Genomic DNA, 26,369 nt, shown 5'->3' with positions numbered 1-26,369 from the left:
TGTTTATGAGAGACGCCGTAGTGGAGGGCTCCGGAAATTGCGACCACCTGGGGTTCTTTAACGTGCACCTAAATCTAAATACACAGGCCTCAAACATTTTCGCCTCTATCGAAAATGCGGCCGCCGTGACCGGGATCCGATCCCGCGACCTGCGAGTCAGCACTGGAGCACCATAAACACTATACCATCGTGGTGGGTAGTGAGCTATTCGAATCTCGATTGTTCGAAGTGTCGAATATTCGCACACCCCAACATATTATAGTACACTAACTTTTAAACTATAATTAAGCACCACATTACTGAATCAGTCATAAAACAAGTTTTTACATAAGTATTTAGAGTGGCTTCGCTTTGACGCCGTAGTAACGTTTAAAGCGAAATATGTTATCTGCGAGCGCAAGGCACAATTTGCAACTGCTTCAGGCATCACGCTCAAGGTCCAGTGTCTGAACCAAAACCATCTTGGAAGGTGACGCACTTTCCATATGCATCCTACTTTGTTGATGGTCATGACAAATGCCAGCAGTGTGGCATTTACCTAACCGAATTACTGATCTTCCATATTACCGATGTTGAACCAAGTAGGACACGTGAGCAAGCTTGTGTCGTGGTTACATTTAATGAACGCTTAGCCACTCAGTTTAGCCAATACACTTATTTTGAGGTTTGGATTATGTTTCGTGCTGTATTAGTAAAATGCACTGGCGTGAAATCAACGAAAGCAGTTCATCCCGGACCAGGACGAATTTTTTTGTCGTCAACTAGGAAGGTTTCATTTTGAGAAACCTGTGTGGATTTTATCGTAGCTTTGTGCTACGAACGGGTGGTGGTCACATTGCCATTTCATAAAAACTGTGTTCAGCGACTGTTCCTGCAGGCGACATCAAATCATAACAATGGGAAGAGCAGCTGGAGTAAGGTTGAGCGGCCTTGTCAAATGCCGCAGGAATTCAATAACACGGAAGCGTGATCATCCAAAGGATGTGCTGTGTTAAAAATACGCGGGTAAATGCCTGGTCCATGACCGCTGCGTCTTTTCCTGTGTGCTTACACAAACGCCGAAGGCGCAATACACGACGTGTTATGTAAGTACTCAGTTCATGCGCTTCTCTTGGCGTGCTTCTTGTGGTGCACTGCTTTCGTGCATGAGAAATGAACGACCGGTTTTACAATTGCACAAAGAGGTGCGCATTCACAGCGCTACAAAACTCCGAATTTCGCTTGTACCATGCGACTACTTCAATGTATCACGGGCTGGTGATGTGCGCTTGATTAATAGGGCTGTCAACATTTTTTCATATCCATATACCAGCAGAACCGCGTCTGATCATTTTAACTTAACTGAAGGACACTGTATATCTTACGGTGCTGTTTGCTGTAAGCCACGTACAGGCACTGGTGTGATTTTTTTTTTTTTTGCATCGAGATTCAGTATCAACTGCATGCTTACGTTATGGAATAATGAGCATGCACATCTAGCCAGGTGTAAGTCTGTACGTGATGGCAGCAGCAGCGCTGGTTATATGAGGCGAAGGTAGGGCGGTAGGAATGTTTCCGCTCGATTTTACCAAACATAGACAGCTCCTACTGACTGTCGCGTTGCGGAGATTTCTGCTAGAAGCGGTGTGTTCTGTACTGCAACAACCTTTCACTCAGGGGCACAGTTGCGAATAGCCAGGTCCGCTCCACAGAGTTTCCTGTATAACTACTGGAGGGTCTCTGTCCCACTGCTTATTTGGATACCACGGGAATGATGAGTAGTGGACGGATTCGTCTAGTCTTTGTTCTTGCAGCTCGAGTCAATCCTGTGGCTTTGTTTACTTCTCATGTGTGGCAGCTTTTGCGCGATAAAGGCTTCACTGATTGCGGATGAATCAGAATCTTTGGGGCACGAAGCCGCGGCTGCCGCAGTGGCGCTATGACGATTACTGAACCCTTTTGTTCCGGCGACGAATGCCACCGGCAGAATGTAGGTATGGCGACGGCCTAAATGTGAGCCTCGCTTTCGTAACCGTCGTTGACAAGTCGGATGTGTTGTGTCGTTTGTCTGAATCTCGTGGAAGGTTTCGGCGAGAGAAGTAATTTGTAAAGCTGCTAGTTAGAAATCCCTGTATTTATGCCCCTGCACGACATTATGCGTAAGAGTGGTTGGCTGTGCGCAGTGGTGAGCTGCTCCTTCTGTGCTTTGTCTTCCCATCGACAGTGACAGAAACTGGTGGCCACATTATGGCCAGCATACATTCTGTACAACAAGGCCGCTCGTGCCGGGCGCCCTAGACTGCACAGCATTTCTCCCGTGCTCTCTGATCCATTTAACACCGAGCGGACGCCCGCTATTGCGCCTGGCAGCCAAGTTGTAGCAGATGCTTCGGCAGTTGATGCTCAAGACGTGCCATTGGACTCAGCCACCCAAACAGCTTGAAGACTCTACCGATGCACATTTTACCAGTAAGCGTTTATAGGTAGGACGAACAATTAATTAATAAAATGAAAGCGCTAAACGAAGAAAGAAACAAAAAAAATGCTTCAGTAGTTGACGTCATGATTCACGCGTAATTATTTAAGTCAATGCGGAATCTGTCACCACAGAATCAAGTGGAAACTGTTTCAGCGTTGCTCATAAACACAGTTGAGTAGTTGATTCCTCGATGCAAACTCTAACTGTGATTTTCTGCGAACTTTACACGAAGGCAGAAGCGTTCATCTTCGCTTAGTGCTTACATGAACGGGCATACTGAATGCAGCATTATAGTTTAAGCAGTGATGACACAGCGGTATGTAAAAAATAGCCACGTGAAGGCACGTCATAGCGAGAATAGATTAATTTGCGCAGCTGCACACTCAAGTGCGCCCAAGAGAATACCTGACGCCCAGGTGAGAGTCGCTTATAGATAAATAATAATAATATCTGGGGTTTAACGCCCCAAAACCACGATATGTTTATGAGAGACGCCGTAGTGGAGGGCTCCGGAAATTTCGACCACCTGGGGTTCTTTAACATGCACCTAAATCTAAGTACACAGGCCTCAAACATTTTCGCCTCCATCGAAAATGCAACAGGCCGCGGCCGGGATTCGATCCCACGACCTTCGGGTCAGCAGTCGAGCGCCATAACCACTAGACCACCGTGGCGGGGCTCGCTCATGGATGAAGACTGTTGTCGCACGAAAGCTCCGAGACAGACAAACCCTCGGTTACACAGAAAAGCTCCCCCCCCCCCCCCCCCCCCAATAATTAGTTGGCTGTTTTGAGGATGCACTGAAGTACCGCCATCTTGGGATGTTAACAACTAAACGAACAACTGCAGAATTAATCGCTTGTAAAAGACTGCACGTGGGCGTTCAGCGTTTCATAATCCTTTCAATTTCATTTCACGACACATAAAACTGAGTAATTTGTGTGAAAGCCAAAGATGGCAGCGCCCATGAATAGAAAATAGAATGCGCTTACTCTAGAAAATGTGCGAAGACAGGTTACATCATGGGTTCTTTGAGATTTGTCTGGATTCCATTTCAGTTGCGGACATTTCCTTTTTTTGTATGTAAACGAGAGTTTTAAGCATACGCAAAGGAAATCATGTATCCATAGAGACACTTGAGGTATACGCTTACGAGGCGCCAACGCGCACGTGTGGTACGTCGTTAATGCCAGTCGTTTACTTCAGACAGTGATAGTCGATGGTCAGACCCGCCATATTAGGATTTTTACAAGAGTCGTCACCGATACAATTCGCTCGAATTAGTACTGCGTGAGTGATCTCGGGCGATGAAGCTTAGTTGACCCGCGTTCGCATAGCCAACAACGACTCACATCGCCGAATATTTCCGATTGGTCTACATTAAAGACGCCCGCACCGTTGTCCGTAACAGTCAAATCGGCGTCAAATAGAGCTGCATTGCTGTGTTGTTGCTGGCTATGCGCCGTCGCAAAAAAGAATGGCAGAAGGTAGTTAAAAAAACGGAATGAAATAACTCAGTATTCGTTTTTTCTCGACGGCTGCTTTACAGTTCCTCATCACACACACACTACCAGCAATGTTCTGTACTGCTGAACCATGTAGTCACGTGCATTGACAAGAGGGCGCTGGCTCTCGTTCAGCGGCCCAGTGCCACTAATACCGCCCACTAGGAGCGCAAGCGAAATGAGACGCGCTGACGCCTATCTCCGCCCACTGCCGGTCTCAAACGTACGTCTTCTAGAAAAAAAGAACTTGAGAGTCGCGATTCGAACCGCCGATTCCGGCAAAAGTCCGCCCAATCACGGGTGCAATACATGCAGAAGACTCGGGCGTCTCTAGTCCAGCAATTGCCTAATTTTATCTATTTCGCCAGCTAGGCTGTGCATTCTAGCGCCGCTGTCGCATGCGTAAAACTCCGTTGCACGGTGACTATAACTTGAAGGATTCTTCGAAGTTTTCAGCTGGTTATTACCTGACCATTTCCCCCTCGACTTGTTATTGCTGTTTCGTTCTCACCCTCTCTTAACTGTTATACATCCCAGGAAAGTCGTGACCATGTAGAGTTAGAGCTTGTCTGCAAATCAGCCAGAGAGTAGAGATCTATCCATTTTTTTTAGACGAGGGCTGGTGGCTACCTGTGCACTATATATACGATATCCCGTCACAATATGCCTGCATAGTTTCTAAAGCCTTGTTTTTTTTTTCCGTATTTTTTCGCTTAGTATAGTTAATTGCCGAGGTTCCCCACGACTCAATTACAATACCTCAAACTCGACTATATCACAGCGCAATGAAAAATAACTGCAGAAGGCTCTCTTCCGCAAACCTCCGCTTGCGCGCGTTACATGACAGCACATGCCGTGCAGAGATCGCGCGTCACCCACGCGCGCAATGCTCTGCAAAAATAAAATAAGAACAAAAGGGCGACTGAATTGACTCGACCATACGACACAGATGTCCTGGCTAGCAGTGGCTTTCGTGTAGTCAGGAAGCGACGGTCTGACTCAACGTTGCCAGGTACGTGGTGCCTCTCTTCGTTCGGCCGTATTTTAAACGACGCTTTAAATCTTCGCCTGCCGCCAGAAATAACCGACACAGCAAAAGTGTAGCCTTCCCACGACTTGCTCGGATCGGAATTAAAAATAATTTAAATGTAACTTTGCCGGAACCCTGCCTTTCTGCACAAGCTTTATCCTGATGTTTACTTAACTAACTCATGTACGAAATGTGGCGGTTTAGCCACCTTACACCACATGCTCTGGGAGTGCCCCTCGGTACGTGGCACTGATACAGCATCGGCCAGCAAGTGGGGCTCCGCTCTGAGGAGTCCGGACATTCAGTCACAACTTTGGGCTGTCCAGAGGGCCCACGATGCGGCGGTAGGTCTCGGCCTGACTGTCCCGTCGTGGGAGCGGCCCGCCGCGTGCTAAGGCACACGCCTCCGGACTTTGTTAATAAAGTTATTCCAATCCAATCCAATTTGCCGGAATCGGCTGAGGGTCATTTAGGCAACCGCAGCACCATGCGATAAAGTTGAAGCCACGAAAACTTAGACATCTAGAATTCGCAATCTTTTCTTCCACGTGTAATTTTCAATAAGCAGGTCACCAATTGGCAACCTTGCTACTGAGAAACGGCTTCATTATTATGAGAAGCTGATTAATTATTCTTTTTCTAGCTGTCTCACTTAGTAAAATATTTTTACTTGTCGCGCGAAAAAGAAAAAAAAAACAATTTCCGTTAGTGTTTCTTTCTCATTTTTCTGAGGCTTATTTATCGTACAGGTTCGCTTATAACGAAAATATCCTCCATTTTTATGGGGTGACACGTTCATTCATGATTTCTTTCTCCTCGTTGTGGAATCCCGCTGAACAGATGTTCCGCATTGATTGTCCATGCGCTTTGAGTTGTCGATTAATTCGCCCTCTCACTTCCAACCGTTCTCCTTCTCATTAACTGCATTGGTAGAGCGACCACCCGGGATTGCGCTGATCCCTGTTCCGAACCGCGTGGAGGACTATACCTTTAAAATAATTAAGAAACTTTACATTCCGAGAAAACCGCGTGAATTTACCTTCAACTTCGTGCTATGAACGAGTGCGTGGCGATTTTCCTTTTCATAACCGTTTCCCCACTTGGTGGTATTTTGCAGATAAGAATATTGCGGAAACATATGCTATTCTTGGAATGTCATACGGAACGCTTGAGTAGGGTGATTAGCAATGTCATTATCAATATGTGAACATGTCAACATGAGTAAGGTACTTGCAGCATTGCACTGGTGACTCTTGGAGAAAGAACTGGCTATGAATTCCGTACGCAGAACAGACGAAAGAAGGGAAATTTTAAGGGCTCGTTTTTCTTATTTAGACTCAACATTAATGGAAACTAGCAGACAATTGTCTGTTAGTTCTCATTAATGTTGTGCCTAGCAAAAAAAGGAGCCCTTAACATTCTCCTTATTTCGTTCATTCATAGCGAGGGTCTCGTTCTGGCAGACTTGATGCCTTCAGGCAGTATGCGAGGGGCTATTGGTCAGCTGCCAGCTCGCAAAAGAGATCACGTGCTGCGTGGCGCCAGCAGGCAGAAAAAGAGTGTTCCACACTCACCGTTCATGGCTACGAGCGGCCCTGATTAACGCTCCCAGGTATAATGCACAGATATTCTCGATAAAGTGGACGGGAGGATGACCGCCGCCGTAGCTCAATTGGTAGAGCGTCACACGCGTTTTCCGAAGGTTGCAGGTTCGGTCCCTAGCGGCGACAAGTTATCTTTTCCTCTACTTTAATTTCTTCACATTAATATTGCAATTACTACAAATAACGTCCCCTATAATTTTCTTGGCTTGATTATCTGTTAGTTCTCATTAATGTACGCAGAATAGAATATTCGTTATGAACGAGAACGCAAGTTGGATAAAATTTTAGTGTAAATAGTTCAAACATTATTTAGTTATGAGGCGTGCCGTACCGGAGGTCATCGCGTTTTTGTTTTCGCCAACTGCTTACAAGAAAGTAAGAACGTCTCGTGGGAAACGAAATGTTTAGATGCATCTTGTCATACGAGGCTATTATAAAGGCAACAGGAGGGCCAGTTAGCGTTTGTTTTTATTGTGTTAGTCACGCCGATGGATTATAATGCCGCTGGTGCAGCCTTGCAAAAAGCTGGTGCTCAGAAGTTAACACCGTCATGAAGTATGGTGAAGGACCGTGCGAAACTAAAACCGCCAAAAGAATAATTTATTAATGGCAGGAGTCCAGGGAAGGTGGAAGCTTGTCATGAAAAAATCGTAAACAGTGAGTGTGCTGGAGCTGACATTTCGACAAGCAGTTGCAACCTTGAAGAAGACAAGTCCGCTTGTCGAAACGTCGGCTCCAGCACATCCACTATTTGCGAAATTTTTATTTACTAATGAAATTATTTTTTGTTATGACAAAACGGCCGGTAATTTTTGAATAACCCTCGTATATTCCTGTCGTTCTATTTTCTCGTACTAATATTGCTCGCGACACGAAGTCCCGTCAGCTTTAGTAAATTGAGCAGAAAATAATGGTGATAATAATATTTATATTAAGGAAACCAGACTCATTGAAGACATACAGCACAGCCGCATCATCCGTGGAAGTGTGAGTGTGTGCGTGTAATCAACGGCTACATGATCCAAAATAAAAACTGTGCAACTTAACTGTGGTTTCAATTAACTTCAACGTTCAAAAAATACCATCCTAAACAAGCTATCAAATCTCATATGCATTGCATCGGGTCGCTCAGCATTTCTTGGATTCGTTGCATGGTCGTTGGCTATGAACTTTGACTTCGATTCAGTTTGAATGGGAGAAAGCTTTTCGTTCAGTTATCTTTCTTTCTTAAGAAAAGGGCTTCGAATTTTTTTTTATTCCCCCTCCACCCCTGTCCTTTTTCCCCGCGGTGAATCTCCCGATTTTAGAAGTGCCTAGGTTGGAGGTATGCACTGAATTTTTTTATATTAAGCCATTAAAAATACTTCGGAGGTTTTAAACATGATTTCACCATGTGAGGACACAAGAGGTTTGTGATATTTATCGCTCATTATTAAGACACACATAAACATTAATGGTCAAACGCATGTCACCTATGACGCGGCCCTCTTTCAGTCTAAATATAACATTAAGGTATGAGGCCAAGCGGAAAAAGCAAATTTTTTTTCAAAATGTCATTTTTTGGTTTTGGTCGTGTTAAATGCGAAATTTGTCGCCCATCATTTTGCTGCATAAAGTTTCTGTCCACGCAGTTCCTTTCCAAAGATACAAGCAAAAATGTTGGACCACCCGTCATCTACGAAACCAAAACTGAAAGTGCCAGTTTTGTGTGCATCATAAAGTTAGCTTGATATGTACTACTTTGTTGGTTAGCTTGATATGTACTACTAACATTTTTGGTATTTTTCGGTATGCGAACATTCATAACGTTTTTGCTAATAAAGATTTTTCATTAAAATTGGCACACTTCCTTATCACATTAGTGGATGTCCAATGAGCCTCAGTAAGCAAAATCGTCCCTCAAGATTTAATATGGCTGCCTGTTATACGAATGTGCCCGTAGTGTTAGTGCAAAGTTTTTTGGTTATTTAATCACTATAATTTTAGTATTCATCTGATATCATTTGTGTTGGTTCATTGCAGTGGACAAGGCATCTTTTATGTGTCTGCAAAAAAAAGAAAAGAGGTTTTTTTGTTGAGTGGAATTTGAGTTAGGACTGTTCGCGTGAGGCCCACTTTTAATAACATTTTTAATCATGAAAAATTAACAAAAAATAGGACTTGCTTTATAATGCTAACATCCTCCTAAAAAGGTCAGCTTTAAAATGTAGACAAATAATGTCCAGTGATTACCGCTTTTTAAAGATCTTTTTCCGACATTTGGCCTCATACCTTAATTTAGCTCTGACCTCTTCCTCCCTTCCGCATGTCATTGTGAGCGCACAAGTAATTATTTTCCGAGAGCCTCTTATTGCAGCGACAGCTTCATCGTAAGGCAACTGACATATCGCTCCTCTCTCTTCTGAGTTGACAAGTGGGGTAATCATCCCGCGCAGCTGCAGAATGTGTGACGTGAGCTGCTCAAAGGTGCACGGCCGTGACCTAAAGCTTTTATAACAATAGCCTCTTGACTGCCTGTTCGCAGGCCATTGCGCGCGAACTCCGAACACGGGAGCTGGTGGCCAGCTATGTAGGGACGTATGCTTAATTCAGCTGTAGACGGTAGGAATCACGCAGATGCTCGAGGCTCATACCCATCATCGCTGCCGCCGCCGCCTTCGTGTGCATGTGGCGCTTACAAGGGGGGAGGGGGGGGGAGAATATTAGACCCTCTTGCGTAGCTCACCAGAGAGCGCCATAATTTGCTCAAAGAACCAGGATTATAGCCACACGCATTTCATTCATTTTGGAGGCTATACAGCTGAAGGTGTCCTTCAAGGCTCTTTCTTGAAGCTGTCACCACGTGCTCAAGAAGCCGGCTGGTCGTGGTCAATTTCTTTGATCTAGAAGATGTTTCGCGCTGAGAGAAGTGCGCCTAGGTGCTTGGCGCGTTTTTCACAGCGCTAACGGTTTGTTTGCCTCATAGAAGCCAACGTGGTCAGACACTTGGAGAGTTTTCAGAGCCCAAACGGTTTGACATTGGTCTCAAATCATCAATGCACTACTGAGATAATTATTTTGGGCTCACCACAAAGAAATAAACCATCAAGATGTCAGGCCAAAACCAGTACTGGTGGCACAGTGAGTTGCGCGACCACGGTAGTGCCATATCCCCCGGCTCAATGCAAACGCAGTGCTCTCTCATTTACTGTTAAAGCGATGACTTTTGTTTCGAATACGAAAGCTTCACTAGCGGCTTTATCGAATGGTGAGATTTATTGCCCGAAAGCAGAGTGCAATGTAGGACGTCGTGCTGGAAATCATGCAGCCATGTCAGGAACAGTGACGCCTTGCGTACAGAAACAGAAGGACATGGGTACTGAGCCATTGGTATCGGATTTTCTCCATTGTTTGCAATCATTGAATGGTTGCTTTGGTACTCACGTGTAATTGATCACAGAACATTTCAAGAGGAGCAGAGCGATAGCGATGTAGACTAAAATTGCGAACGTAAGGCGCTGTGGGACTGATAAACCTTGCAGGGCTATCCAGACATGATGTTAATGTTAATGCCACTTTTATTCTCGTAGTCCTCGCATCTTCCTGCTCATTGAAATGACCTAACGCAAAACCACGAGGTTTTCTTTTGTGTACCGATGTTATATTCGTGCTCTTTATTTTCTGGCAATTGTGTGACAGGCAGATGGCCAATGCGCCACCTAATGCGTAATTTGAAGGGGCAGGAGTTTTAGTATCATTTTATTATAAATGTCACCATTGAATGAGGCAAAATAATGTCAAAATTCGTTCAATAATACAAATGCTTTACAACAATGCTCACGTCCTGCCGAGGCCAGGGGCAGCTAGCCGCACATGCTGCGTGGTTGTCTGGAGCGCCGCTGTCCAGAACAAGCGGCGAAGCAGATTGTTCGCTGTGAGTCGTGTAATTGAAAGCAAAATGGTAGCAATCCCATGCCGAATTCCGGGCACCCTTAAGCTAGCATCACTTGTACTGAACGACTGCAGTACTGAAGCACTTCATGATAGTGCGACGCCTACACGCGGCAGCGAACTCGACGCAATGCAAGCCTTTAAGACAGACTCAGCTTAAGTTTATTATTGCACATCGAACACAAAGCAAATCAAAGCAAACGAATCACAACACGACAGGCAGCATGCATTTAGTGTGGTGGAGGAGCGGCCATAGAACTATTGTTCGTTTATTATGAAACACCAGTCGTGGAACCAATGGTTATCATTTATCCTGTTCGGTTGTATATATTGGACTACGTTATAACAAAACTTCACAGAACAGTAGGCATTTCGTCAATTTGAAGTGTATATAGCGGAAGCCGGCCTCTATCTGCATATGTAACTATGTATGCCGTTGGGCAAACTCTCGAAATTAAAAAAAAAATGCAAGCGCCCTACAAAATGATAACGTGCTATTCAATCGCGACATTCATCCAGAAGCCGCATGACAGAGGAGGATATCTGTGGGTTATGACAGCGCCCAAATTCACCGGCAACACTACAGACGCTCCGAAGCCTGCGCAGAACAAATGGGTCGTTCTGGGAGCGTGCTTCGCCATCAACTTCATCAGCAGCGCTCTCTTTCGGAATGCTGCGCTCTTCTACCCGTCAATTATGGACACTTTCCTGGTCACCAGAGAACGGGCTGCATTGCCGCTCTTCGTCTACGGAGGCTGTTTCCATCTCGGAGGTATGTTCCTTGACGTCATTGTCAGTGAAATGGCTGTTTGGGCATGTTGGTAAGACTCGACTGATAATGTTGAAGTGCTCAACCAGACGAGGACAGTGAAGAGAGCGCCCGTGTGTCTCATGTGTTCTCCACTCTCCTCGTCTCGTTGTGCGCTCGAAGACTATTAGTTATTGTAAAAAATAATTACTGCTGTCGGGCACTAATTTCGCACAGCTACACTGCGTCTCACGCCACGTCTTCGAAACACGCAGAACATAACTAGGCAAGAGGCAGCAAGGTCAAAAAGAATTGAATGTGATGCTTACGAATGGTATGCCTAATTTGATACATGAACTGATGAAATTATACGAGCAAACAACAAATCGGGTAATTACATCTTACTAATAAAGTAAGAAATGCTAAAATAAGTCAATAAAGTTTGTGGAAGGTGGTGTCTAAAGAAACGCCGTTGGTTCTGTCCTCATAATTCGTCCTCCTTTTTTCTATTTACGTTGGCCCCAGTTGGCTGGAATGCATTCTCTTTAGATCTGCTTTTTTGAATTAAGCTTACCACCACCAGTAGCGACAAATCGATAAAGCGATAAAGCGTGGTAACAGCGAGGGACCAACACTTATGAGGTTGATATCGCTAAAGTGCAGCCGTGTTTGTATGCATTTCGATATGGTAGCCCGTTAATGCTTGTCATTGCTGGGGCGCGATTCTCGATGTATCCGCATTGTAGATTATCCACTTCGGCCTCCACTGATTGGCTGGAACTCGGCGAGCAGCACGCCCCCTGTTTCCGGTCCTTCTTCCGCAACGTCATTTTAACATAACGATGCTTTCCGATCTCTCGACACAAATGCGAGGGACGGAATGCGTTTCACCGCAACGAATGCTGCCCCCAGAGAACCGCTTTTGGACGCTCATCTCGGAGGCCGTGCATGAAATCTGATGACGTTAGCCCTCGATTTAGGTTTAGGGCGGCCGCCCGCCTGACGCACCTGGAAGGTCGGTACGCATTCCCTGCGTCGTTCTCCAACATGTCAACACGTTCATACGCATGTTCAGACTTGTCAAGTTTGTTTAAAAGTCCTGTTGCTGTACATTTTGCTCACTTTCTCTTTACATTAGGAATGTACTGGTGCGTTCGGTGCGTCGACGTGGTCAAGAGCGCCATGACGTCGCGGCTCGCCGCTTTTTAGAGTAACTGAATGCGCTCCACCGAAGTGGATATGTCCACAAGGTGGGTGCATCGAGAATAGCTCCCCCGCAGTAACGATTCTCTGATCTGCACGATATAAATTGAGCAGAGGCCGGATGCATTCAGAACAAGTCTAAGACACACGGTTGCACCAGAAACACTTGATAAATCGCTCAAACTCTTCTATAGCGTGAACTCATTTGGGCTCACTCCGATAGCTGTTTTTGGTGGCAGTGTTGTCATACGCCGTTGCAGTGTGCCTACACCAAAGGTGTAGTGGTACCAAATGGTATTTGTTACCACGTGAGAATTATTTTTGGCCATCTTAGTTTGAATTCACTGGCATAATAAAGCTTCCTTTGCGAGGATTAGCGCACTCTCTCCTGCCTCGTGCATGTTTGAGCAACGTATAAAAAGCATGACAATAAAAAAGTTAGGCAGATCTCACGCATTGTGGGAAGCGATTTCATCGAAGCAGTCAGCGAGTAGCACCTAATGCGGAATCTAATGCGGAATTTTTTAAATATGAATCATTTCTTGGCGAACCCAAGGCACTTTGTTTCTATCTATCTATCTATCTATCTATCTATCTATCTATCTATCTATCTATCTATCTATCTATCTATCTATCTATCTATCTATCTATCTATCTATCTATCTATCTATCTATCTATCTATCTATCTATCTATCTATCTATCTATCTATCTATCTATCTATCTATCTATCTATCTATCTATCTATCTATCTATCTATCTATCTATCTATCTATCTATCTATCTATCTATCTATCTATCTATCTATCTATCTATCTATCTATCTATCTATCTAACCACCTACGTCTGGATGCTTTTGTGATCGCCTCCTTAACTTGGTGTAGACCAAAATTGGCATGGGAGGGTAAGAGGGTTTGACGAATATTACTGAATATGAATAATGTGAAAATCCTGTCGCGCACGTCGTCAAACCCTTTCCTCCAGATACGTGTGGCACATACCCGTATACCATGAGTAGCGGTACGCAGGTAAGCGCCAAAGATGATTGACAGTTTCTATCTACCCGGATATCTACCCAATTGAGGCGGTAGCCCGGTACAAGAGAGTACCTATAGGCCTGTTTGCTAGCCGGGTCATTTCGTCGACAAGTTGTCTGTCGATAGAGCCGGCAACATGTCGGAACCTCAAGTCACCCTTTGCGTTGGTGAGGTATAGGCCGTCGAGGCTGGAAGCCTTGGAAAGTGCTACGTAGACCAACTTCAGTGGATGGCGCTTATCGTATTCGTAGACTACCTGAGCGTATGTGGCCCCTTGTGACATATGTATAGTTATGGCGTTTGCTTGCGCAAGAGTAAACTCTGTCTTCTTACACGAGATATTTTGTCTGGCATATATCGTGGTTGCGGTCGTTCGCAGTCTCACGGGCACCCATTTCAATTGTATTGAGGGGTGTGTGGTAGTGATGTGCTGTCCTCGCTGGGACGACAGTGCCTACCGTGGACGTCGGAACTTCAAGCCACAGTCGCACGAGGTTGCCGTGTTCGTCACGCGCAGTGTACCGCAAGGTGCCCATGTTTCCATTAACGAGGCCATCGCTTACGTCGATGTTGGCCGTGATCGTGTAGGGCTTGCCGATGCTCAGGCAAACTGGGGCCGGCAGGCCAACAATGTCGTTGCGTTCATCTTGGCCATCTGGCCAGGGCATCCCCGTTGCCAGTTCGTTCTTGTAGCGATTTATGTTATCGCACGCGTCACGACATAAAACATCGTCCGCAGCGTCAAGGCAATGTGCATGCGTAATAGCGGTCGATGTCCGTATTCCTGTACTATAGCCGTATGCCGCCAGGCCACTTAACGGCGGCTTTTTCGCGCGTCACAAAACGATTCCCAATCAGTGTGAGGTCAGCGTCGGTCAGCATGAGGCCACCATGCAGCCATGTAAGAAATGAAGAGCACACTGCGTCATTCTGGCGGACCACGTGGACGAGTGGATGGCATTCGAGCGTCTTTCAGGGGAGTTCTGCCTTCAGCTCCCTCATTCGCCTTGCGTTTCAATGTGTATGTTCGCGGTTACTGTGTTGATTGAGACTGTGAATAACCTATGGCACATACCCGCAACGTGAACTGTGGTATGCGGGTATTGGCCATAAGTGACCAAGGCAAAGGGTTTCACGACGTACGCGACAGGCATTTCGCGTTATTCATGTCATTACCAGTGAATCGCGTTCGTCATACACGGATCCCCCGCCGTGCCTATTTTGGAGACGACCAAGAGAGTGCCCAGGCGTAGGCGGCTAGATAGATACGTAGATAGAAACGATCAAAGTGCCTTAGGTTCGCTAAGGACTGCTTCGCATTTAAACCTTCACCGTCATTACAAAAAGCTGTGACGCAGCGCCTAATCATGAGCAGCAGTCGCAACAACCGATATCGCAGGAATCACTTGCGGAGCTACGCAGGCGCACACATTGCAGTTTCGTAGTCCTGAACCAGCTGTGGGGGGGGGGGGGGGGGGGGATCGGAGATCTCTGTTCGTTCCGCGTTCGTTCTGGCGGTGTTACGTCACAAAAGCGGGCGGTCCGCAGCTCTCTTCCGCTGAGAGGAAGAGGGCAGCCAATCGTCAAGCGGTGAGCGGCGAGCTTTCCGTAAGTAGACGCGCATCGTTTGTCCTCGGCAAGGGGACCATATATTTCAAAACGAAGTGTTTCTCGCCTTCTAATAAATACAGTTGTTATACGAAAATATACTGTTTTTCTTCTCAAGCTCAAACAGTTTCTGAAACAGCAATAGGTTTGAGTGCTGATATTTATTGGTGTTAGTTTTTCTAACGTGCTCGCTACGTGAAGTCACGCACGCGAAACAAAAAAAAAACAGTAAAGTAGCGGTTGGCGCACTTTTTCAAGATGTCCCACCGGAATATCTGGCTTGGCTCCCGGGTGTCGGATCGTCAAATAGAGCTTCTGCTGGCTTTTATGAAAGAGCACCCACAGATCGCTACGCCGTCGTGCCCGCTGGGGCCGTCGTTCACGAGTGAGGACCAGGACGACACGTGGCAGTAGCTGGAACTAAGTACCTGCGCGTAAGACCACAGCCCAGTGGCAGGCCCGTTCATTTCGTTCGCACTGTTCGTTTCGAGAACCGAAAGCGACGCCGCACTCGCTCAGGTCTTCAAACGCATCTCGCACCTCCAACCGCAAGAGAAGCACACGTCGCAAGCGCCATTTTCTCAAAATCAACTGTTGCGGCAGCCGCAACCGCCGCATCATGCCGTGCGAAGCCGTTTGTTCGCTCGAGAGAACGCGTGCGAACGGTCTCGCGCTCCGTTTGTTTGTAGCAGACGACATGCTCGTTATGACGCGGTATGACGTCACCAAAAAAGAAAAGATCAAGCACAAAGAAAAATGGCTACGCCCCTCAGAGACGTGGTATTTTCCGGCTTCGGCTAATCGCGTGCGCCGCCAGAATGGGCGCAGAACGAACGGCGCAGAACAGAGGTCTCCGATCACCCCACTCGTTATGACGCGGCATGACGTCACCAAAAAAGAAAACCTAAAAAAAAAAGAAATGGCGACACCCCCGGCCTTGAGTGGCATCTCCCGCTTCAGCCAATGAGCGCGCTTGTTCTTCCCCAGGAGAATGAACAAGCGGAACGAACAGATCTCCGATCGCCCCCAAGGTCAGCCTCGTAGCCGGTAGGTGGGCCGCATCTGCGCATGCACACGTACGGCCTAGCCCACAAAAGCAGCCGGGCCACAATTCTTTACCAAAGAGCCACGCTGCATGAACTGGCCCTTGTAATGTACTTTCACGCTTTGAACGCATATCTTACTGCGTTGAAATGCACAATAAACCAAGCTTGAGCGTTGGGCTAGTTGGTGCAGCATAATCCAAAGTTTCACAGCGCACAAAACGAGGACGAACAAGGAGGATCTTTGTGTGTATCTTCTTTGTTCATTCTCGTTCCATGCGCTGTGAAACTTTGGACATTCAGCCACTAATCTGAATGCACGGTACTTGGAGTAAGTGCACTAAAGTAGTTTTTCACGCATTGCTAGCAGGCCGCTCCCACAGTCTATGCTTGTGACTGTGTTGTATGTACCATGCAGAATTTGCCATTTTTTACAAAAGCGAAAGCTATTATGAGATCATTTCACCGGCCGTTTTTGGCGCCGTAGTTGTCCGCCGCCGCCGCCGCCGGTGTCCGTAACCAGTATCGCTCGAAATAAGAAAAAGAAATAACGAAAAATTCCAGGACGGAACGAGGTTCGAACCTGGGCCCTCTGCGTGTGAGCCCAGTATTCAACCTCTGAGCCATGCGGTGCTTTGCAAAACTGCTTTGCAAAACGGTCCGATACAGGCTTCATGCCAGGAAGGAACCCATATGCAATATAGCGTGGTGGAAGAGTAAAATATGCACCAAGCGTTGCACAACGCGAATTCTGTAGCCAGGCGTCACACAATGCGAATTGCGCGACGAGTAGGTTGTTGAACGCTTCCAACCCATTTCAAAGGGCTCTGCCATAATTCTTCGTCGTCATCAGGCACAGCATCAACAAAGTGCGCATAATGCCTTACATGCGTTTAGCAGGTACCATGGCTCTCCGTACTTCCCAAAAATTACTATGATTTATAGCGTAGTGGGTTCCTCGCAACTGCGCTTGTATTGGTTGCCAAGGAAGCCCATAAGCGCATGATCCATTTCCTCGTGGTCTCAGTAAAATTACAATGATTTAGAGCGCAGTGGGTTCCACGCAAGTGCACTTGTATTGGTTGCCAAGGAAGCCCATAAGCGCATGATCCATTTCCTCGGGGTCTCAGTACGAAAAGTATCTCAGTAAAGAAAAGGGCTTTCTTGCTAATGAAAGCACACAATTGAATGCGATCGAAAGGGCTGCATTTTCTGCGCGCCTGAACGCAGAATTAGAAAAGTCTTGCTTTGATATGATGAGCTCGAGTTTCAACGAGCAAGCACTTCCTCAACTGTTTTCGTATTTTATTACGTGGGGCTTTGAGCAAGCTCGGTGTCGCAGAGGTAGCTTATTTTTTTTCTTAGTACTAATCGCTGTTCTTTTCTACTTTGCCATGCATCTGGCGGATTGAATAACTTTAGCAGACTAGCGCATATGTCTGTCTCAGCAGCATCTGTCTGCCTATCCTGCTGCTAAGTTATTCGAGAAGAGCACGAGAATGTAAGAAGCACATGTGGTAATTTTCGCATTACGTTCCGGGAATGGTGCGGATTGCAATACTGCAATCGAGAGCAGGAATGGTAACGTGATAAAGCGGAAAGGGCCGGGTGAAAAATGAGCAGCCTTGCGGAGAGCAGGTGCACGCACCCGTTTCTTTTCTTTTTCTATTTTTTAATGAGTGTTATTTTATCCGCATTTCAGGCAGGCCGGCGTTCCAAGTAACGCCACACATGTGCATCGCGAATCACGTTCTTTTGCTGGCACTTGCATATTTTACGCACCACTAATATACTCTATTTAATGGTAGAGAATAGATTTAACCGATGCTTTACCAGCCTGAGAAAAGAATAAATTTTGCCTTAGGCAAGATACTTGGCGAAAAACATGCCACACGTTTGAAAATGAATAAAATTTTCTTAAGAAGCGCATTCTCACCTAGTATAAAAGGATTTGTACACGCATGTATTGGGTTTATAATTTAGAGAATATGTCTCTGCATTTTTTTAATATGGTGACATGTAACTGAATTGTGCAGTATTGCAAATTCTGTTCGTTCCATTATTTTTTTCAGTAATAGTTCTGTCTTAGATGCGTTTGTCCCAGAAGCAGATGGCGTAAAACAAATCGAAAAAGAAGTCGCTCCTGGTGACGGTAGGTTGCCCTTTCCCCAAACAGATTTCAAGAGATGAAATCTGCCATTGCCTCGTACATTCCATTCCATTACCATATTGATTCCAAAGGCCTGCAACTGGTTCGCCTTGCGGTTCTTTTAGTCTCAAAGAAGGAATCAGCCACAAATACTTTGCAGAGGGATCTTGAACTACTTTTCCAACTAATCATCGAATTCATCGCAACGACATTTGCGCAAGAACACTGGGACAAGGAAGAGCAACGCAAGGAAAGAGCCGTCTAACAACTCGTTTATGCTCTCCGAAAATAGCCACTTCAAAACCCACCGATCTGCGCGATCTAGTGGAAATAACTTATCAAAAGCGTACATAGCATAGCTCGTGATCACATGCGTTAACGTACCGACGACAGGAGCGAAATTTGTTTCCTAAGCAATGCAACAGATAAGTGGCTAACACACTTTTCTTTTTGCTTTTTACTAAGAAAAGATATTGCATTATCTCCATCGAAATTTGATTACGATGTTTGAATTCAATGGTGGTGCTACTAAACATAGTGTGCGTGCGCACTTATTCCAATGCTGTGCTAAATGTGTGCTAGTGTGTCCTGTCAGACTGGACATATGTTTGCGTAGTCTCGCGTTTTTTTAGATTAACTTCGTTTAAGGAGAGGTTGGTGCCTCGATATGGCTCTGGCTACTACTCTTCTCTTACATGATAATTTGAGTCGTGACTTTATCAGTAACAATAAAGTAATGCAAAATTGACGCACGAGAAATGTCTATTCACACATCTGCCAGTCTGCCCTGGGTGCACATCACAGGAATGTCGTACACTACGTTATTTACACATGTAACAACGGTATGGCCTCCGCCATTAGCTATGACAGGGCGTCGTCGCCCTGCTGCTGCTCTTCGCGGAGGCCACGTAAAGGGAAGTGCAGCTGAAGCTGTCAACTGCGCTCTCGTTGCCAGCGACGGCTGCGCATTCCACGAGTTGAGGAGGAAAAGCAGTGCTGAGAAGGCGGTAACACCCAATTGCCCGAAGCTGCCTTTATAGAAGGCACGTCGCTTAATTTATGGTGCGAACGATTTCATAATATTTTTGCTTTAAAGCCTAGAAATTTCACAATATCGTTGCAGGGACCCTTTAATTGAAGCATTTAAGAAACACTGGGAGAACTGCTGGGAAAAGCGGCCGTGTTAGCTACTGTCTTTGAAAATATTAGTTAAAACAAAGAAATTCCGGCATATCCCAAGCCTTGTGGGAATCGATTTCACGAGCAGCAGTCGGCTAGTAGCAGCTTGTGCAGGATTTTTCGCTTGGAACCAAGCGTTACGAAGTGGATCGACGTCCATGTGTAAATTTAGTAGTTGTGCGTATATTGCGGGCATGCCAGGCTCGTCGACTAAACTGGTGTGTAAAGGATAGCTTATGGTCCGACGTAGCGTCGGAACTCACGTTCGAGCAGAGATGTCGGTTTTATTGCAACGAAGTGCATGGCATGGGGCGATGATGTGCTACCGCAAGTAGCCTTCGTCGACGTATACGAGCAACTCTTGTCTACACCTTGCGTAGTCAATGTTTATTACATTGTGCAATAGGCAGATAGCGGACACTGTCGCGACTATTGCCGTCGCTCCGACATGACGCTTGCATAGAGTCCTTTTCCTAAGCAGTTTAAAGCACTGTCATCGCTCTGTGGTAAAATATTTGACTCTGATGCAGAATACCTGGATTGGATTCCTGCTCTAACTGTGGCTGTTATTCTTTGCGTCCAGTGGGTCTTTTTGCTCACGGACAACACCGCCAACATAACAACCGGTTTTCCTGCCATTTCTAAAGTCTGTTCTCGCAGTATCTTGGTTCACATAGACTGTGAGCCACCCGTGGCGCATACCCGTATACCACGGGCCGTGTAATACGGGTATGTGCCGCACGTGACTCACGGAAAAGGTTTCATGATGTACGCGACACCTTATTCACGTTATTACATGCTAAGCATTTGTTAGTGAACCTCAGACACTTTGGCCGTTTCTATCTATCTATCTATCTATCTATCTATCTATCTATCTATCTATCTATCTATCTATCTATCTATCTATCTATCTATCTATCTATCTATCTATCTATCTATCTATCTATCTATCTATCTATCTATCTATCTATCTATCTATCTATCTATCTATCTATCTATCTATCTATCTATCTATCTATCTATCTATCTATCTATCTATCTATCTATCTATCTATCTATCTATCTATCCGCCTACGTCTTGGCACTCTCCAGGTCGTCTCCATAATTTTAATATAACAAAATTGGCATAGCACGGGATCAGTGTATGACGAACACGATATACTGGCCATGACATGGATAACGCAAAATGCCTGTCGCGTACGTCATAGGACCCTTCCATCAGTCATGTGTGGCGGTGGTGGAAAAATTTTATTAATTGTTCAGGGGAAGGGGTAGAATGGGAAAGAGCGAGTAGGTGGGTCCCTATTCCAGGACTCCAGTGATCCTGGCTACACGCTCCGCCTGGTCTAAGAGACCTCCCTGGACCTCCAGCCCTGGCCGAGCGAGGAGGATCTCCCACGGCGCCCTACAGTAAATACGCAACATCGGCGAGTTTGCCTCCTGTGGTCTTGCTGCGCATTCCCACGTCACACGTGGCAGTGACGGCCGTGCACCACACCATCGAGAAGCGCCGCCATGTAATGTGGGATTTATGTGATGGGCGCTTTCCAAATACCCGCATACCACAGTTCACGTTGCGGGTATGTGCCGCAGGTGATTCACAGTTTCAATCAACACAGTAACCGCGAACATACAGATTGAAACGCAAGGCAGGCGAGGGAGCTGAAGGCAGAACTCCCCTGAAAGACGCTCGACTGCCATCCACTCGTCCGCGTGGTCCACCAGAATGACGCAGTGTTCTCTTCATTTCTTATGAAAATAGGCGATGGCCTCATGCTAACCGAGTATGACGTCAGACTGATTGAGAGCCGCTTTGTGACACACGAAGAAGCCACCGCTAAGTGCCCTGACTGCATACGGCTATACTACAGCAATAAAGACGTCGACCGCTATAATGCACGTTACCTCGACGCTGCGGAGAACGTGTTATGCCATCCTGCATGCCATAACATAACTGGTTATAAGAACGAGCAGGTACACAGGGATGCCCTGACCAAGGTTGCCAAGACGAGCGAAAGCCAGATGGGTGGCCTACCGGCCTCAATTTGCCTGAGCATCGGCAAGCCGTGCATGATCACGGCCATTAATGATCATTAATGGAAACACGGGCTCCTTGTGGTACATCGTGCGTAAAGATAACGGCATTCTCGTGCGGCTTTGGCTTGAATTTCCGACGTCCGCGGTGGGCCATTGTCGTCGCAGACGGATGCGCTGCACGTTAAAAATGCGCTGTATTTTTGTTACAAAGTGTCCTATTTTAATTCGGTGTGCGGCAAAAGATTCAGGAAGGGTGAAATATTAATGGCCCGTCCCGTTTTTCGATGTGCATTGCCGAACAAAAAGAATAACTATGAAATAGCTAAAACCGTGAAATGCTATACAAGTAGGTATGTCTATTACGGCGCAGCGTTTACGTCATCTAGCGGCAGCGGAAGTTGGCGACACCAGGTTCATGACGTTATATTGACGCGAAAACCGAGCACTCTATGGAATGAATAGGAAATAACGAACACCGCCATACTACTCCCACGCGGACGAGCCGCGCCGCCTTGACGCATGCGCATTTGCGCGCGCCCGGCGTCCCTCTCGTATCGTATTTCGCGGATATGGCGGTGTTCGTTATTTCCTATTTATTCTTTTTTTCGGCGCCGCACACCAGAAAAGGCGAAGGGCCATTAAATTTTCATCCTTCCTGAACCTTTGGCCGCAAGCCGCATTCAACTCGGATAATATGTAACAAAACTGCAGCCCAGTGAAATAGGTCGGTTGTAAATGAACTATCCTATACAACGTATTTCTGTAGACTTTCAAATAATCTACCTCGTTATCTTATTGAACCGTCGGTGACATTTCAGACAGGCACATCCCTGGGGTAGTGCAAAAGACCTTTCAGGACACGCACTGATCACGCGGCATATGTGTCCGTGGGGCTTTTCTGTTGCGCTCGGCACGCAGAAGTCGCTCACATAGCCGCACGGCAGGCATAACATGTCACTGTTTTGACGAGGTCGTAGGGACGGTGATCCCAGAGAAAATTTGAAAAAAAAATTACCCGTTTGTTCATTGTATCAACAGGTGCAGGAGAAACGCGAAAACGCAATTTTCTAGCCGTGTTCAACTACCGTGTTTCTTGATGGAAGCCGTTTTCGGGAAAACTACATGACGGGCTGACATCTACTCTACCATACAACGAGAGAAACGCCATCCGTAGGGACTAACAAGCTGGTGTTTTTATTTTGGTATTCGCGTGCCATTGGTTCTATGTGCTCGTTTTGGACCTGGCGTGAAACAGCGGTCATTCATTGTAAGAGCCTGGCGAGCAAGTATTGAAAGTAGGAAACACACGGGTGCACTGAAACACAGGAGACGGCGCACGCACACGTGTACGCGCACGCACTTTCGAATGCACACGGTCATACCGTGTTAGGTGAAGAGGACGATCAATCCATCCAGTAGAGCGTGATCAACTCATCGAGTAACCTTCGTCCGTAATCCACTGTAATACAGCCGCCTGTTGCGGTGTTTTCTTGAAGACTGCCAAAGTTTACCTGCTGCAACCAAAGGAAATTATTTCTCTTAGATTGGCCACGACATATTGCTCATCATGCATGCCTTCTTTTATTTCAACGATACGAAAAAACGGCGCGAAACACGGGACAGTGAAAGAGGCGGACCAAGCGCTTGGTCCGCCTCTTTCACTGTCCCGTGTTTCGCGCTGTTTCTCGTATTGTTGACCATGTATCAACCGGCCCAAATACGCACCTTAGTTCTTTTATTTGCTCATGTCCCTCACTCATATTATCCTTGGTTGAAAGCCTGGATTGTAATCGTGCATTATAATTCCGGATTGTAATCACAATATCTGCGGCACAACACACGTCGTTGTTCACGCGTGTAAAAGATACACGAAAATACAGCTGACGTACCGTTTCAACTCATTTACGATGAACCCTTTCCCAGTCGACTGACTGCCAGGGGCATTGCCGGCTCCAGGACACCTTGCTCCAGCTGCCACCAAAGTGCGGGGCGCGCGCTAATGGCGAAGGTTGTGGCTGAGCTAAGAGAGTTGAGTGCCTAATGTATCACCGAGAAATGACAGTTGCGTTGGCGTCTGCGATTCGTGCGTTTCCACTTGCTTATCTTGCGGTGGCTGGTCGACGATCACGGCGGTGTACACTGGTGCGTGAGAAGTTCCCGGAATATGAGAGATTCTGAACAAACATATGTCAGCGCGATATTTTGTGCGTGCCATATGAACTAGGTCACGTTATTGTACCACGCAAATGTTCTGTTATAACCGCCACAGTGGTCTAGTGGTTATGATGCTTGACTACCGACCACAAGGTCGCGGGATCAAATCCCCGCCGCGGCGGCCACATTTTCGATGGCGGTGAAAATAAGCTTGAGGCCCGTGTACTTAGATTTAGGTGCATCACGTGGTCGAAATTTCCAGAGCTCTCCACTACGGCGTCCCCCGTAATGATAGCGTGGTTTTGGGACGTAAAACCCCAACAATTACTATTATTATTATTAAGCTTACCTTATATTTTGAAATGACTCTTCTTGCTGGCAGCTAAAAATACCTAGCGTCAGCCGACAGCCATCTCCTGGTCGATTAGATTCGAAGTGAGATCAGCCAAGCACATACAATTCGCGGCATTTAATTTTGATGACAAAAATGTATGTTTGTCATCTTGCAGTAGCGTAAAAGCGGAGGCTAGCTTTTGGCAATGATTTCTTGTAATTGACAAACAAAAGGTATGATCCCGCTACGTATAACCAGGTCACGGAGCTGACGGATAGCTCAAGGAGTAATCTTTCTTAATCTCGCACAGTCTTTTGTACCTCTCTTGAACTAATCAAGCCACATATATGACGAAATTAGCTGGTACTGTGGATATGCCCCGAAATCACATCTATGGCCTGTCCGTGCCATAGAAATGCTGTGAACACTCGCTTCTGGTACCACATAGAAAGTTCGTAAGTGGCCGTCTTTGTGTCTGCTTTCTGTCCAGCTTTCGCGATTTATGTCTCGCGCGGAATACCGGTATGTAGAGTGGATGTGTGCTTTTTCTGACTGGGAATCCAAGCTCACCAACCCATGACTGCTTTCATTCCGCACGGTGTCTTCGTCACATGCATGGCATTAGTAAAAAACGGAAACTATGGAAATAATAATATTAAAAAAGAAAACGCTAGCTCTAAGTTATTTTATAAAAAGAAATCTCAATGTTTGTAATATTTTATACAGTGTTCGAAACATCGCGTAGCTCATTGTGGCACATCGACTATAAACCGAAACAACGTTTTGCCTTTCTCGAGTGCGTGTGATCAGGTCGGCGACGCGCACATGATTGCGGATTAGCGCTCACGCAAGCGTCTCTAAATGACATAAGCACCTTCTTCGGTGTAATTATAACTATTGTTTGGACCAGGCGTCTTGCAACTAAACAGTGGCGAAGGCGGGAACATGCAAAAAGAACCGGCTTAAAGTCTGAAGCCGATACAAAGTGGAGCACCGTGCAACCCTGTCACTGTTTAGGATAAATATATGTTTGTACTTGGACCACAATATGTTTTTTCATACTTTTAGGTCATTTGACATCAAAGCATACTATGCATTATTACTCGAAAAAAGTAAGCTGCACTATGGGCCAACTTTGTTGTAGATGCTGCTATCTAGAACAAGCCAGGCGAAGCTGGTGACAGCGTATGCTCGAGGTGCGCGTGGCGCGTGGCTTGGCTCCTAGGAGAACGCCGTTTGGAATAAACCTGTGTCCATGTAACTCAGGCTCCTGCCTTCTCGCTCGTCCCTGACGACTTCAACATGGTGTCAGAAGAACAGGTGCTACCAGTGGACATCGGCTTCTAGTCATCATCCTTGCGAAGGACGCCGCAAGCAAGAAAGCACCGGTCATGGCGTCATTCGTGATTCAACCGCCGGACGCCTTCAACTTTTCGTCGCCGAACGAGTGGCCGAAGTGGAAACAGCGTTTTGAACGTTTCCGAACCTCTTCAGGCTTGTGCGTGAAGCCCGAGCAACATCAAGTAGACGCCCTACTCTACATCATGGGTGAGCAAGCCGAGGAAATCTACGCCACCTTCGCTTTATCGGAAGAGAACTTCAAGAAATTCGACGCCGTCGTGGAGCAGTTCGACAAGTATTTTATTCCGCGACGCAACGTAATCTTCGAACGAGCCAGATTCAACACCAGACTGCAACAAGATGGTGAGTCGGCCGAAGATTTCGTCACTGCGCTTCACACGCTTTCGAAATATTGCGAGTTCAGTGCTCTTCGAGAGGAGTTCGTGCGCGACCGCCTCGTGGTTGGGATAAAAGACAAGCAGCTATCCGCCAGGTTACAGCTCGACGCAGAGCTCACACTACAAAAGGCTCTCGATTCCGTCCGCCAGATCGAGAGTGTCCGTCAGCAACAAGCGGAGCTCCACCAGGAAGTGCCATCTTTGAACAAAGTTGCATCCGGTGCGCAGACCAGTCGACGTGCTTCAATGCAAGGCAAAAGCGGCAGTTATCTACGCGGGGCAAGCAAGCCATCTTCACCCTCCGGTAAAAACAGAGAGCAGAAACCGTGCCGTTGGTGTGGTCAAGAGCGTCACTCTCGCACTCTCTGCCCAGCACGCTCGGAAGTCTGCAAGAATTGCCGGAAGAAAGGTCACTATGCCTCCGTATGCATGTCGCGACGCCTCGATTGTGTCGAAACCGAGCACGGAACTTTAGAAGCAGGATTTCTTGGAGCAGTCAAGACGACGGATGCTGGAAACTGGGAAGCAACAGTCTTGGTTCAAGGCCAGCCAGTAGACTTCAAAATTGACACTGGTGCCGACGAAACCGTCCTCCCGACTCACGTATTCCAG

The 26,369-nt window shown here is 46.5% G+C and overlaps 1 protein-coding gene across 1 annotated transcript in view; it reads left to right on the top strand.

The window, feature by feature from the left end:
- The first annotated feature begins 11,067 nt into the window (after positions 1-11,067).
- The window catches only part of LOC119391530 (monocarboxylate transporter 11-like), a 41,220-nt gene continuing 25,918 nt past the window's right edge, over positions 11,068-26,369 (top strand). Inside the window, exon 1 of the mRNA XM_049415314.1 lies at positions 11,068-11,299. Coding sequence (XP_049271271.1) covers positions 11,080-11,299 — 220 coding nt within the window. The 5' untranslated portion in view covers positions 11,068-11,079. The remainder of the gene's footprint in view (positions 11,300-26,369) is intronic.

Source organism: Rhipicephalus sanguineus, chromosome 4, assembly GCF_013339695.2.
Source record: "Rhipicephalus sanguineus isolate Rsan-2018 chromosome 4, BIME_Rsan_1.4, whole genome shotgun sequence".
NCBI lineage: Eukaryota > Metazoa > Arthropoda > Arachnida > Ixodida > Ixodidae > Rhipicephalus > Rhipicephalus sanguineus.
Note: the sequence above shows the minus strand (reverse complement) of the source record. Positions and strands in the feature narration are given on the sequence as shown.